This window comes from Budorcas taxicolor, chromosome 3 (assembly GCF_023091745.1).
Source record: "Budorcas taxicolor isolate Tak-1 chromosome 3, Takin1.1, whole genome shotgun sequence".
Classification (NCBI taxonomy): Eukaryota; Metazoa; Chordata; class Mammalia; order Artiodactyla; family Bovidae; genus Budorcas; species Budorcas taxicolor.
In genome coordinates, this window is record NC_068912.1 from 11,968,931 (window position 1) to 11,985,176 (window position 16,246).

The 16,246-nt window shown below is 37.1% G+C and overlaps 1 protein-coding gene across 1 annotated transcript; it reads left to right on the forward strand.

Moving 5' to 3' along the window:
• Positions 1–14,687: 14,687 nt before the first annotated feature.
• Positions 14,688–15,665, forward strand: LOC128045334 (olfactory receptor 6Y1). The gene has a single exon (XM_052637833.1). The coding sequence runs from the start codon at positions 14,688–14,690 to the stop codon at positions 15,663–15,665; it is 978 nt and encodes a 325-aa protein (XP_052493793.1).
• Positions 15,666–16,246: the final 581 nt, after the last annotated feature.

Here is a 16,246-nt window from a genome sequence, read left to right on the forward strand (position 1 = left end):
ATCTGCATCTCCTTCATGTTAATTGAAGAGTGATATACAGCTTATTGACCTAATGAGTGTTGGTTAGGTAGCAGATCAAACGCATTAGAAAATTTCTATGTACCTTGGCCTCTGAATCTTCTTCAGCACTATGGGCAACTTCTGTTTCAACTAGCTGCTGCCTGAGTTATACCAGCTGCCAAATATTTTACATTTTGCCACTGGGGCAAATGAATACATGAACAGAAAATGTCTTAATAAAGAGGCAAGGGTGGGGAACAAGAAACATCTCTGCAGTGGGTGGTATGCTCCAGGTTCAAAACCAGAATGATAGACATTCTTCTAAGTTCTCTTTACTTTTGGAAACCGGCTTGAATTACTTAGAAAGTAATTCCAGTTCCAGGGTGATTTGTACACATTAGAAATGAAGTCAATGTTTCTTTGAGTGGGATATGTAAAAGAACAAAAAATACTATTGGACAAATACTCACAAACAGAAATTGTCTCTCAGTGGACATTTGCTTATTCTGAACTGGGATTTGGAAAATAAGATAACTGTCCATTAAAAAAAATGTTTGATCAATAATCATTTTAGGTTTTCTAACATCTAAAATAACTGCAAAATAATATATCTGACATTTAAAAGTATAAGCTGCTTTATTGTCATTAAGTTTCTGAATAGCTTTTTAAAGAAATATCCTTGAGGGACTTCCCCTGTAGTCCAGTATTTAAGACACTGGGCTGCCAGTGCAGGGGTTGTGGGTTAGCTCTCTTGTTGGGAACTATGGCATAGTAAAAAGAAAAAAAGAAAAAAGAAAATAGAAGCAAATCTTTGACTTTGGGCATAGACAATGGATTTTTACATATGATACCAAAAGAACAAGCAATAAAACAATAGATACACTGGACCAAATCAAAGTTTTAAAAAAATACATAAGAATTAAAAAACATCCTTGAGATTGGCTTAATTTATCTTACATTCAGTACATTATCTTTTTGTTTCATACAGTTATGGAAAGCATAATTTTATGGTTAAGGATTCCACCCCTAGAGCCAAGAAATTTGGTATAATTCTGGTTTTACCTTTAACATGTCCCTCATAATGCAAGTTATGCATCTACCTCATATGCATCTTGTGAATATTACATTAATTGTGACGGTAGGATTACAAAATCTTTTCTCTTTGTAAATAAATTTTACCTTGGATTATTTTCTTTTTTCCCCAGCTTTATTGATAATAGAATTTTAAAAAACAAAATTATAAAATATTTAATTTTAATATGTCAGTGTGATGATTTGATATACATATACATATTGTGAAGGGTTTTCCTGGTGGCTCAGATAGTAAAGAATCTGCCTGCAATGCAGGAGATGCAAGTTCTATCTCTGGGTCAGGAAGATCCACTGGAGAAGGGAATGGCTACTCACTCCACTATTTTTGCCTGGAAAACTCCATGAACAAACCATGGGGTCACAAAGAGTTGGACACGACTGAGCAACTAAAACTATATTGACTATATATATTGTGAAATGATTCACTTTGGGTTTACCTTATAGTTCTAGTCTGTTGGAAGCTTACTAAATATTGCTAAGAAACATTGCTCATGAGACAAATATCTTGATTAGTAAAAGTCTGGACTGGGAGAATATGAAAGTATTATAAATATCCAGTGGTCATAGCTTCATGATGCTGAGAAAGACTGAAGACAGGAGGAGAAGGGGATGACAGAGGATGAGATGATTGGATGGCATCACTGACTCAGTGAACATGAGTTTGAGCAAGTTCTGGGAGATGGTGAAATACAGGGAAGCCTATTGTGCTGCACTCCATGGGGTTACAAAGAGTTGGACATGACTGAGTGACTGAACAGCAACAATTTTTATAACTTGGCATGTCTTTTGCAGAAAACTCTGGCTGCCCAGGAAACTGTTATAAGAGATAATGGCTCTTGTGCGTCTTCAGGAGTCGAAATCAAGCTGGCTCAAGCACCGCTTTGTGTGAATCGCATGTCCTCACACCTGTGCTATGACTTTGCATCCAGATTAGGCCCTCGTCTACTTTCAGCACTCCTTCCATGTAAGAGAAATCCCTCAATCTGTCATGCTGCCATGCTGTGTTTTTATCCTACAGTTCTCCAAGTAAAATTGTTGCCAAGTGTGACCTTTTGCAGTGTGTGAGTTTGATTGTTTGGTAAAGCCTAAGAAGGTCTGGCTTATGAATAGCTCACAGTGAACACTCAATTAATGTTAAGCCCCTGATATATGTCAATTATTTCTCAAAAATAAAAATTGGAAAAAATAAATGCTAAGCCCTCATGTTTATTTTCACTAACAATTTGATTATATACTTTCTAACAGATGTGCCTGTTCTAAATACTAACCATGCATCACATTCACTCATTCAAATGGAGATTGGCAGTTTGACATTATTCTCTAGGAAATATGTGGAAAGCAAAACTGCAAACGTCCTTGTGTAATTACATGTAGATGGCAATGAGTTTAGCATTTCCAATTATCTAATTTAAAATTATGCCAAGCTATCATTAGATTGAGTCACACCTGTCATTAGGTTGAAGTTCACACTCCTTTTCAAATGATCAGAACATATGACAACTCTTTGTTAGGATATTAAACATAGAACATTTTTTTCCTCAATTATTTTGGTCTTTGATTTTGTCTAGATATTCATACATATTTGTCTACATATTAAAAGAGAAGAATTAGAGAATGTCAACTGATTATATCCTCTTTGTATGACTCTTGTCAAGTCACATTCTTTCTTGAAGCGAAGATGACACTCCTAATTTATTTTTTCCTACAGAGTGAGATTTCTACAGTGCGATAGTTAGTGTAGATAGTTTATTTTTCAAGTTGATTTTTTTTTCAGCTGAAAACATGCTGAACTCAAACAATCAATCTGTGTCTCTTTGCCAGGTATTAGATTTATTACCTCTTCTGGCAGTTAGGAGTGATCATATACCCCATTATCAAATAAAATGTAGGTGGAATTCTGCCTTGGAGGCTTTCATTTTAAAAGAAATGTAGCTGGCACTGGGGCTTCCTCTTTCTTTATGTTGAACTTGGATATAATGCCTGAGGGTACACCAGCTGTTTGTAAGGTAATAAACATAAAGAAGAAAGGTCAATATATGGAGTCTGAAGATACAGAAATATACAAAAATCATGAGTCTTTGTTAGTACGATTGAGAATTTGAACCTACATCAGCAAATACTTGTATGTGTGTTAGTTGCTCAGTCGTGTCCAACTCTGCAATTCCACGGACTGTAGCCCGCCAGGCTCCTATGTCCATGGAATTCTCCAGGCAAGAATACTGGAGTGGGTTGCCATTCCCTTCTCAAGGGAAACTTCCCAATTCAGGGATCAAATCCAGGTTCCTGCATTGCAGGCATATTGTTTATCATCTGAGCCACCAGGGAAGCCTTTTCTCTAAATTATTATGTGCGTGTGCTAGCTTCTCAGTCAAATACTTATACCCATTTTTTAAAATTAAATGATAAAAATTAACTGCCATCTGTGGAAGTTATTGAGATTTGTGCTTTTTAAAAAGTTTCAGCTAATACATTAATATTTGATATATTTATGTAAATTTGTATTGCATTCTTCTAGAAGTTTTTCAAATAATTTTTAATTTTAGGTTTTTTATTTTTTTTCAAATGAAATATATTTTTCTAAGTTTCTAGAGAAAGATCATTGCACTTCTCACAAAATTTCTTATTTTGTCATTCCTGGAAGTCAGTTTTATTTTATTTTGCTACACTTAAGAATCTGCCTGCAATGCAGGAGACACAGGAGACATACATTCCATCCCTGCGTTGGGAAGATCCCCTAGAGGAGGAAATGGCAACCCACTCCAGTATTCTTGCCAGGAAAATCCCATGGACAGAGGAGACTGGTGGGTTACAGTCCAGGGGGTTGCAAAGAGTCAGTCACAGTTGAAGTAAATGAGCACAGCACACTTTATTTTGTTTTGTTTAGGTTATAAATGTGTACTCAGTATAGCCAAGTTTTTACCAAAGAGGGATAATAGAAAGGGAACAAAGAAGTAGTAGTCAAGTTAATTATGATTTTTTATTTTATTTTTTTTATGCTTTTTTAAATTAAATTTTTATTTTTACTTTATTTTGCTTTACAATAATGTATTGGTTTTGCCAAACATTGACATGAATCAGCCACGGGTGTACATGAGTTCCCAATCCTGAAATCCCCTCCCACCTCCCACTGCATACCATCTCTCTGGATCATCCCGTGCACCAGCCCCAAGCATCCTATATCCTGTATCGAACATAGACTGGTGATTCGTTTCTTACCTGATAGTATACATGTTTCAATGCCGTTCTCCCAAATCATCCCACCCTCTCTCTCTCCCTCAGAGTCCAAAAGTCCATTCTATACATCTGTGTCTCTTTTGCTGTCTCGCATAGAGGGTTATCATTACCATCTTTCTAAATTCCATATATATGTGTTAGTATACTGTATTGGTGTTTTTCTTTCTGGCTTACTTCACTCTGTATAATCGGCTCCAGTTTCATCCAGCTCATTAGAACTGATTCAGATATATTCTTTTTAATGGCTGAGTAATACTCCATTGTGTATATGTACCACAGCTTTCTTATCCATTCATCTGCTGATGCACATCTAGGTTGTTTCCATGTCCTGGCTATTATAAACAGTGCTGTGGGGGTACACATGTCTCTTTGGATTCTGGTTTCTTCAGTGTGTATGCCCAGCAGTGGGATTGCTGGGTCATATGGCAGTTCTATTTGCAATTTTTTAAGGAATCTCCACATTGTTCTCCATAGTGGCTGTACTAGTTTGCATTCCCACCAACAGTGTGAGAGGGTTCCCTTTTCTCCACACCCTCTCCAGCATTCATTGCTTGTAGACTTTTGTATCGCTGTCATTCTGACTAGTGTGAAATGGTACCTCATTGTGGTTTTGATTTGCATTTCTCTGATAATGAGTGATGTTGAGCATCTTTTAATGTGTTTTTTAGCCATCCGTATATCTTATGTGTTTTTTAGCCATCTGTATATCTTCTTTGGAGAAATGTCTATTTAGTTCTTTGGCCCATTTTTTGATTGGGTCATTTTTTTTCTTTCTGGAATTGAGCTGCATGAGTTGCTTGTATATTTTTGAGATTAGTTGTTTGAGGAGAACATAGGCAAAACACTCTCTGATGTAAATCACAGCAGGATCCTCTATGATCCACCTCCCAGAAACTGAAAATAAAAGCAAAAATAAACAAATGGGATCTAATTAAAATTAAAAGCTTCTGCACAACAAAGGAAACTATAAGCAAGGTGAAAAGACAGCCTTCTGAATGGGAGAAAATAATAGCAAATGATTTTTTTAAATAAAATCATCAATCTCCTTTAAAATGGCAGAACTGTTCATCACATTTGACTAAAAATGTTCCTATATTTAAAAAGAAAGCATAAATTGTGTGATTATTATTCATAAAATGCTGCATAGAAAGCACAAAATCTGATTATCTGCCTCAAAAATTTATAACTTAAAAGAGGAAATAGAAAATGTATAATTTTCAGAAACTGTTATAAAAATATGAGGAAAAATATTCCCCCAGTAAACTTTAACTTATTCATTTAACAATTACTGTATTTTTTCTTACTAAAGCTGAATACATGTTTATGTTGAATATTTCTCCATGGCCAGACACATTATAGTATATAAGCTCTGTACTTTTTCTCATTCAACTCAAGGTGTAATTTCTACCATTTTTTTTTTCAGTATCTTTTTTTTTTTTTTTCTTTTCTAGAACAGGAGACAATAAAGAACAAACTTTTTTTTTCTTTTCTAGAACAGGAAACAATAAAGAACAAACTTAAAATTCCATTTTTACTTTGAGTATTCAGAGCTCTAACTATATATATATATATATATATATATATATATATATATATATATGTATATTTTTGCAGCAAGAAATAGTGTTAGCTGCTCAGTTGTGTCCAACTCTTTGGGACCCCATGGACTGTAGCTGTCAGACTCCTCTGTCCATGGAATTTCCCAAGCAAGAATGCTGGAGTGAGTTGCCATTTCCTCCTCCAGGGGATTTTCCTGACACAGGAATTGAACCCACATCTCTTGCCTCTCCTGCTTTGGCAGGAGGATTCTTTACCACTGTGACACATGGGAAGCCCAAGCGCCAAGGAATGACTATAAACAATTATAATGAAAAAAGACATTTTTCTTTTTTAATCAGTTCTAAATTCACAATAGTAGCTACAAAGTTTTGTTTGTTTGGTTTTTTAAATTCTCATATAGTAATTTTACTTTTATTAATAGATCTTGCCATAATAGTATATAGTCAACCAAGTCCTTTGCTGCTTTCTCATTTTCCTCTGTATTAATGTTATACATTTATTATGTCATATAAATAAAATGGACAAATCAAATGGACAGTCTTCCCTAACTCAACAGAGTTTTAGGTGCTTACTAAGCACCAGACAGGTATTAGGAACTGGACAATGTCTCTACCTTTGAGAACTGTTTAAAATCCAGGGATTTTTAAATAGATTTTTAATTTATTTTTAAGAAACTCTGTCTATCTTTCACTGCTGCTGCTGCTGCTAAGTCACTTCAGTCATATCCGACTTTGTGCGACCCCATAAACGGCAGCCCACCAGGCTCCCCTGTCCCTGGGATTCTCCAGGCAAGAATACTGGAGTGGGTTGCCATTTCCTTCTCCAATGCATGAAAGTGAAAAGTGAAAGTGAAGTCGCTCAGTCGTGTCTGACTCTTAGAGACCCCATGGACTCCAGCCTTCCAGGCTTCTCCCTCTAAATGTTGTCAATTAAATGAATAGAAGTTTTATTTAAGAAGTAACATACAGTGAGTTCTAAAACTAGCTTTAAATGAAGACTAGAAAGGTGAGACAATCCCTGAAGAAGCCAGTTAGTTCATGAGTCACTTAATTAGAAACAGCTTCATTATTTCATTCAAATATTTAGGAAATTCCAAAAATGCCCAAATTTCTTATGTTCCCGTGTAAGCATATTACAAAGGATATCGGAACTTATATTATTTAACATTTTGAATACTCTCAATTTGCTAAGAATGATACAAATACTCACAAGCAAGATCATGAATTTATGTTACTTATTACATTACTTATTACATGGTGGTGTTTCAAACTCCTTACATATATTAATTCATATAATGATCACAATAAGTCTAAGATCATTAAATGCCAAGTGCTGAGTAAAACTATTGCAGTAAACTATTTGAAAGACTGCTGATCCATAGAACCAGAATAGTTTTTGAAACTTAGAAGATGCTCAATAAATATTTACTAAATAAATAGATACCAAATAAGAGCAAGGATCATTGTAATCTGAAAATCTTTCTCCCTCTTAAAAAGGAATTTTGTCACTTTAATAAATATCCTACTTATGTATTTAGGAAGGTTGTTTTATCTTGACTGCTCCTCATCTATCCTAACTCCAGAAAATGATAGGCTCCTTCACTAGTCAACATTCTTCATAGTAAGGTATATCAAATCCCCACAGATATTGTTAACTTTCTGCCCTGCTCTTGGGCCTGTGGTTCTCTGACTAATCAATCATCTCTGGTGTACAGGTACTATAACCCATGTACAGCATATTCAACTGTATACATCTAAAGAGGCAACTTTCCAATTTCTATCCCAGTGTACTTTCTATATAATCTTATTACTTTCTATCTTCTCTGAATACCCTTACATTATAGCTTCTGGATGTGTACTATTTACAGATAGTAAGAGTAAACATACAGGTATCCTTATTTCATTTAGAAAATATAGACTTTATACGAATATAATACTTTTGTTATATCTACTAAGTTACTTATGCATGAGAATCATGTCATTGTATGGAGTTGATATTTGTGTACACAGTATCTTATTGTATTTAGAATTTGTATGTGTGTGTTTGTTCATATATTCATCCAAATAAGAATGGATGAATATCATTCTTATGTTATGTTGAATCATTTGGGTTATAAGCACTATCATCCCCAGAAGGATCTGGTTATTTGTGAGACCATTCCCCAGAAATAGAGGGGGACACACACATACACACACACACACACACACACACGCACACACGCATGCACTTTCCCCACACTTCTCTTCCCCAGAGTCTGTTAAAAAGAAGGGCAGTGTGCTTTAAGCCACTCGGAGGTCTCTCTTGTTCCTCCAGACTCCACTTAACTTGCCAGCTCTTCCCTTAACATTCCCCAACTATCCCCTTGAGCCCTAGAAAAGCCAAATACTTTCCTGAGGTCTGTGCCTAGGTGTGTAGAAGGGAGTTGTTTTTTTCAGTAGCTTAGAAACAGGCAAAAGTACAAATAGATCTATTCTGTCCCTTCTTCATGCTGAGCAGAGACACACCAGATTTGCCAGCAACTCTCTAGGTTCAGGGACAGTACCTTCCTTCTGGTCTACGTGATTTCTCTTTTCTCCATGAAAGCTGATCATTCCTGAACAAGGCTTGGAAAAGTCATAAGTTCCATCACTGATAAAATAGTGAGTTGAAAAAAAAAAGACTCAGATATTTCCAAAAGGAAAATTTGGCCAATTTTTAATTATTCATTATTATGAAGGGAAGCAGAGGGTATAAGAAAATCATTTTTATTTAAATCATTGATCCTTTGGAGCTTTCAGCTGATTGATTTTTTAAAAGCAGTTTGTCATCTTTGAGTCTATAATTAGTAGTATAGCAACGGTGTGTAGTTGGGGCATAAACTGTGTACCTACATGAATTTCAAATCAACAAGGATTTCTTTAGCACCTATGTGTATTATGATGTATGAAAAATGTTAGGAATTCAGGGATATTGTGTAATGTAGATTATCATGTCTACTATTGAAGAACACACTGTAGATGCAAAATGCCTGATTCTCTAAAAATGCCCTCCTGAAGATATTTCAGTTTAATGCATTAGCCCTAAACTATGCCTTGCAAAGTGCAGGGTCCAGGTGTATTCTGATTTGAGACAGAAAGAGAGAAATCTCTTATGTATGAGAGTACACAGATAAATATATGTATGTGAGGAGCAGTAGTTGAAATAGAGGTATGTAAATATGTATGTTTGTTTTTATGTTAAATACAGACGGGGGCTGGTAAGTGTGACACTGTTTGCAATTTTGATAACTTAAATCCTTAGAAGATAAAGAAGATTTCACTTCTCTTCATAGTACCATAACAGGAAGAAGGTAAATTTCCCTTTCCATCGTGTTGACTGTTGACAAAATTCATCATATGGTCACATTTATTCTCAAATTGGGATCTTGAGATAAACTACAAAGATTATCATGTTCAAATGAGACATACAGAAATTCAATCATTATTCTAAATCTCACTAGACGGGAATAAAAATTATTTCAAAATAGAAGCCATGGTTTTGAAAAGTTATAAAGGGTATATGGGGTCAGGGATATGATACATGAATTTTTTCCATTGGAGTCTTCAAAATCAACTCAGATATTGAGAGGTGCAGAAAGGTCACTGAATCACAGATAATTATCTTGCCCTGCTACAAACTTGGGAATTGCAATGCACATAGACCTGAAACATATTTGTTCCTAAGAGATTCTGGAAAAAGGGAGATGGACTAGATTTACATCCTTTTAAAACTGATTTGAAGGAGTAAAATTATGTTTCTCTCCTTTAGAAAATGTCTTTTCATTGAGGGTCCAAGACTAGTATGTTGGCCTCTGTCCAACCTATACCTTTTTCTCATCTCCCTGCAAAAATTGTTATGTTGAACACAAATGATTACCCTGCTATATCTCTCTACCTGTGTCCTATTCTGGAGATTTGGGGCAGCCTCAGTTTGGTCAGATCCATCTCCACAGAGCTGGCATGACAATTTCAAATGTCTCTACTTCTGGGAGTGCTTTGACTGTACAAGTTTTCTCCCTTGCTCCTCACTTCTAGTCTTAGGCATCTATTTCTCCCCAAACAACAGCAATTTCCTTCCCATCCCAGCATGACCACTGCACTGATAACCCATTACCTTTTGGGAAGACTTATTTACATTCTCCCTTGGAAATCAGAGCCTCCTGATCCTCTTTGCTGGAAGGCTCAATGAGATAAAGCTGTTCCTAATAACTGTTTTCAGAATGAAGTTAAGCCTTAAATATTGTGCTATTGTTCATAGTTTTCTGACATTTCTCCTCATTAAATGTTCCAGTTTAACCGGAGCTATTCAGGAAGGATGATCACAAAATTCAGAGGGAATAACAACCAGATGAGACAAAAAAAAATTTTTTTGAATGGTTTAGTCTAAAGAAAGAAAGACAAGGGAACATGAGGCAGGGGTAATAGATTAGTGGGTTTGGGGTGGGGATTGAGGTTAACAGAGCTGATAGCTGTTTTCAGAGCATGAAAGCTATCCTTGCAGAAAGAAATGAGACTTATTCTTTGAAGCTTCAGAAAACAGAAGCAGAATCCATGAATGTCGCACCACTATGTTCCACTAGAGAAGGCCCTATATCTCCCAATCAGTGGTTTCTTTTTTAAAAGTATGGCTGTATTTTAGACACTATTTTCTGTTCCTAGACAGGATCAGGCAAAAGTTAGGTGAATACTTACAAAATTAGCGAGGACTAAAATCATTTAGGGCTTCCCTGGTGACTCAGTGGTAAAGAATCTGCCTGCCAATGCAAAAGACACTGGCTTAATCCCTGGCTCAGAAAGATACCTTGGAGAAGGAAATGGTAACCCACTTCAGTATTCTTGCCTAGAAATCCCATGGACAGAGGAGCTTGGTGGGCTACAGTCCATGGGGTCACAAAAGAGTCAGACACGATTTCGTGACTAAACAACAAGAAAATCACTTGATCTATGTGGTTCCTTGCAGCAACATGATCCTGCACTTCTGGAACTCTGTTCTTGTGAAATGCAGTTTTTGAAAAACATTATGATTGTAAGATTTACATTAACTTTTAGAATTCTGTTCAAAGCAAGCTAAGATGTAAGATGAAGTGTCTCACTTATGCTTAGATTATTGGTCCATAGGAGAAGGTGATGGCACCCCACTCCAGTACTCTTGCCTGGCAAATCCCATGGGTGGAGGAGCCTGGTAGGCTACAGTCCATGGGGTCTCTAGGAGTCAGACATGACTGACTGACTTCATTTTCACTTTTCCCTTTCATGCATTGGAGAAGGAAATGGCAACCCACTCCAGTGTTCTAGCCTGGAGAATCCCAGGGACGGGGGAGCCTGGTGGCCTGCTGTCTATGGGGTCGCACAGAGTCGGACACAACTGAAGAGACTTAGCAGCAGCAGCAGAAGAAGAAGAAATTAAACTGAACAGAGTTTGTTAGATAACCATTTTGCCAAGGGCTAAAATGTTATCAATAAATTGCTACTTTGCTACTTTATAGTTGCTTGACATTCACAAAATCGTTTAAGTACTCTGGGATTCACTTCTACTACATGAACAAAAAAAGAAGGTGAACTAAAATTTCATTGGCTTTAAAATATTATAATTCTATGAGCTAAGTCCACATGGATAGTTGAGGGTGGGCTCCAAGGAACAGATCTTTTGCTACCAAATGAGTTTGAGTTCCAAGATGCTGGAATCTTCACCTAGCTCTTGGCTCTTTTCCTGACAATTTGATTCTTCACACTCTAAAGTTTTATTTCTCAGACAAGTTTTCTTTAAAACTGTTTTCAGAGGTACAACTTAAAGCTGTGCTCTTGGCACATCTGGCAGTGTGTTAGCATCTCAAAGGTACAATTTAATGCTCAGAAGAAAAAATAACTTATAACGAGGGAGAATTCATAGACCTTGCCTTATTTATAAGCTCCACTGTCCAACTACCTAGTGAATCCTAGACTAGTGAGCAAGGCCAAATTTTGTGTTAAGTGTGTGTGTGTGTGCGTGTGTGTATGTCCATATTCCAACATAAGACAAAATTGTTGAATTTGCACTATTATAAATTGATCACCTTTTTGGTTAACAGTGTCTATTTTCCTTTTTTGCATGCATGCCAAGCCACTTCAGTAGTGTCTGACTCTTTGAGGCCCTATGGACTGTAGCCCACCAGGCTCCTACAGTTAATGGGATTCTCCAGACAAGAATACTGGAGTGGATTGCCATGCCCTCTTCCAGGGTATCTTCCAGACCCAGGAATCAAACCTGTGTCTCTTACATCTTCTTTATTGGCAAGCAGCTTCTTTACCAGTAGCACCACCTGGGAAGCCCATTTTCCTCTCCAAACATGGATAACTGAGTTGACTCTTCTGCCTTTCTTTGGGATCCTAAAGCTGAGATCTAAGTAGGACAAGAGAAATGGATGGGGTGGACAGTAGCTTTCTATCTCTTTTACTCCATGATTGTTTCCTCAGGAAAATAAATAAATAACCTTCTCTACTATTCCCCATCTTTATGTAAACAAAAGCAAGATTGTTGAGACACACAGAGAACAAGAGTGACTGTCTCTGGATAAGAACAGAAAAGAAGAATCAAGCAGTAAGACACAGAGAAAGATTGGAAAAGGTAAGGCATCCAGCCTGTAGCAGTTTTTAGAATGGTTCTCAACTCAGTCTAGAAGGCCATAGGTTTTGCTGAATGACTGGTCAAAAATTCAGAAGGGTCATTAATGGTAAAAGGCATCTCATTACTTCTTTTTTTTTGGATATTACTTTCAAACAAGTTGTGAGTTCTTTAATGCCTTTGAAAAGGTCTTACAGTTTCCTCCATCTTTATTATTAACAGTGGTCTCTACCATTAAGGAGAGAAGGCAATGGCACCCCACTCCAGTACTCTTGCCTGGAAAATTCCATGGATTGAGGAGCCTGGTAGGCTGCAGTCCATGGGGTCCCTAAGAGTCAGACACGACTGAGCAACTTCACTTTCACTTTTCACTTTCATGCATTGGAGAAGGAAATGGCAACCCACTCCAGTGTTCTTGCCTGGAGAATCCCAGGAATGGTGGAGCCTGATGGGCTGCCATCTATGGGGTCGCACAGAGTCGGACACAACTGAAGTGACTTAGCAGCTACCATTAAGATCTTTATTGTTTTTTTGGCAGGCTTTTGGGGAGGTTAGTGGTAAATCCTAAAATGATAACAGCAAACATCTATAGGAATTTAAACTCTAGAACTCATTAGATGTTCACAAAATGTAATGTAATTTTATTTACACATACCTTAGAAATAAAATATATAATATTCTAAAAGTTATGTAGTATCTTCTCCTAACTAGAGTGGGGACAAAAGTGGGATTTAAATGTACTTTTTCATACTTCTAAGATATCACCCTATATAATGAATTGTATCAAGGGAAATATTAACTCTTTTACTTCTTTTAAAATTTGTTTTTTAATTGAAGGAAAATTGCTTTACAATGCTCTGTTGGCTTCTGCTGTACAATATGAATCACCATAATTATACATATAGCCCCTTTCTCCTGAACCTCTCTCTCCTCCCCCATCCCACTCCTCTAGGTCATCACGGAGTGCCAGACTGGGTTCCCTGTGTCATATGGCAACATCTTGCCAGCTATCTATTTAACTCATGATAGTGTATATATATCAATGCTACTTTCTTCATTCATCCCACCCTCTCCTTTCCCCACTGGGTCCTCAAATCTATTCTCTACATCTGTATCTCCATTCCTTCCTTGACAATAGGTTTATCAGTATCATTTTTTTCTAGATTCCATATACATGTATTAACATATGACATTTGTTTTTCTTTTTCTGATGTCACTCTGTATAACAGACTCAAGGTTCATCTACCTCACTACCATTGACTCAAATTCATTCCTCTTTATGGTTGAGTAATATTCCACTGTATGCATGTACCACATCTTCTTTATTCATTCATCTGTAGATGGACATTTATGTTGTTTTCATGTCCTGGCTACTGTAAGTAGTGATGCAGTGAACACTGGGGTACATGTGTCTTTTAGAATTGTGGTTTTCTCAGGGTATATGCACAGTAGTGGGGTTGCTGGGTCATACGGTAAATTTATTTCTAGTTTTTTTAAGGAATCTCCCTAATGTTCTCCATAATGGCTATATCAGTTTATATTCCCACCAGTAATGTAGGAGTGTTCCTTTTCTCCACATTACCTTTTAAACTATCCATTCAATTTTGTTCTCGGAGAAGCCAGTGATTATTCGCATTGAATTTGCTATGAGTCTTGTGTATTTGATCAAATATCATTTCACTCAAGCTTTATAGCCCAGTTAAATAGGTCAAGAAATAGGAGGCATCTATCTGTTTTACAGATAACAACTTACACAGTTAAATATGGAAAATGAGCAAATGAGCCCTCCACCTTCTTTCTGTATTCAGTAGATGAAAATGTGTTGCTTAAAGGTTGGTATAAAGGCCATTCTCCTATGTCTAACATCCTCCCAATACATCTAAGTGATGTATTAGGAAAGGATAAAGCTGAGAGTTAGGAGGTTCAGATTCCATTTCTGTGTGACGTTGTATGCATTCTCAGACTAATTTAAAAAATAATAATAATAAAGCATGAACTTCTGAAAGTACATTTTGGCTGAAAAGTTTTGATTCTGTAATCCTAATTTGGAAGAAAGTAAAGATATAAAGGCCAGAGAGCTTCTACTGTGATGAGATTCCAGGCGGTGGGCTCTACAGTCAAAAACTGTAGGTTGGTGCTTGCGACACGGAAGGAACTGATTTTGTCTATGTCCACAGCCAGTTATGATTACCAAGGTTCTGGAAGTAGATAACCATACAGTGACAACACATTTTGTTCTCCTGGGATTTCCAACACAGCCAGCCTTCCAGCTACTCCTCTTCTTTGTTTTCCTGGCAATTTACCTCCTGACACTTATAGAGAACTTTCTAATTGTCCTTGTCATTCATAGTGATGGACAGTTGCACAAGCCCATGTACTTCTTTCTCAGCAACCTTTCTTTCCTGGAGATGTGGTATGTCAGAGTCATCAGCCCCAAGATGCAGATAGACTTCCTCAGTCATGACAAGACAATTTCCTTCAAAGGTTGCATGACTCAGCTTTACTTCTTTGTGACCTTTGTCTGCACTGAGTACATCCTCCTTGCTGCAATGGCCTTTGACCGCTATGTAGCCATTTGTAACCCACTACAGTACCCACTCATCATGACCAACCAGCTTTGTGGTACACTGGCTGCAGGATGCTGGTTCTGTGGACTCATGACTGCCATGATTAAGATAGTTTTCATAGCCCAACTTCACTACTGTGGCACACCTCATATCAATCACTACTTTTGTGATATTTCCCCACTCCTCAATATTTCCTGTGAGGACTCCTCACAAGCTGAATTAGTGGATTTCTTCTTGGCCCTCATGGTCATTGCTGTTCCCCTTTGTGTAGTGGTGGCATCTTATGCCACCATTCTCACCACTGTTCTCAGGATCCCTTCTTCTCAGGGACGCCACAAGGCATTTTCCACCTGTGCCTCTCACCTAGCAGTTGTAATTCTCTTCTATTCCACCACCCTTTTCACTTATGCCCGCCCTAAGCGTACGTATGCCTATAATTTCAACAAAATGGTGTCTGTGCTCTACACAGTCATTGTCCCACTCCTCAACCCTGTCATTTACTGTCTGAGAAACCGTGAAGTTAAGGCAGCCCTCAGGAAGACCATGCTTTGCAAAGGCAGTGAACCCAGGGAAGATGGGGCTGTGATTAATTAATGTGTAGAATCCCTTCATGCATGGATCAGGAGATGATTCCCACATAGTCTTCCCACATTTCTGCCTTTGGTTATTTATCAACCTCTAGTACCTTAACACTGATCTCCTTAGCGTGTGTGTGTGTGTGTGTGTGTGCATGCGCATGTGTGTGTGCATGCACAAACATGGCTAGAGGGATAGCCCCAAGAAATAGCCTCTCCTTCTGGGTCAGCAGAGAAGTTTTAAATACTTTCCAAAAATTATGAAAATAGATTTTTCTCTCCCACTAAAATATTAACTGAAAGGAGAGATTTTTGTTTAATTTATTAATGCATCATCTGTACATTCAGCTGTGTCTGACACATAGTGGGTGCTTCATAGATATTTGTTGAAAGAATAGTTGAATATATACATGTTTGAAATCAGGAAATGAAGATGGGAATTGTGAATACATTTTAAATTTATGAGCCTTCCAGTTCCTCCTTCATTCCATTCTAATTCTGTCTATTCTACATTGTTATTTTCACTTCTTTGTTTTCTTCCCTTATAAATCCACTCTTTTTAGTCCCTCTTTCCTTTTATAGATTTACAGATTTCTTCCC

Excerpts from the sequence above, each read along its gene's own strand:
- LOC128045334 (XM_052637833.1), top strand. The coding sequence starts at position 14,688 with ATGATTACCAAGGTTCTGGAAGTAGATAACCATACAGTGACAACACAT.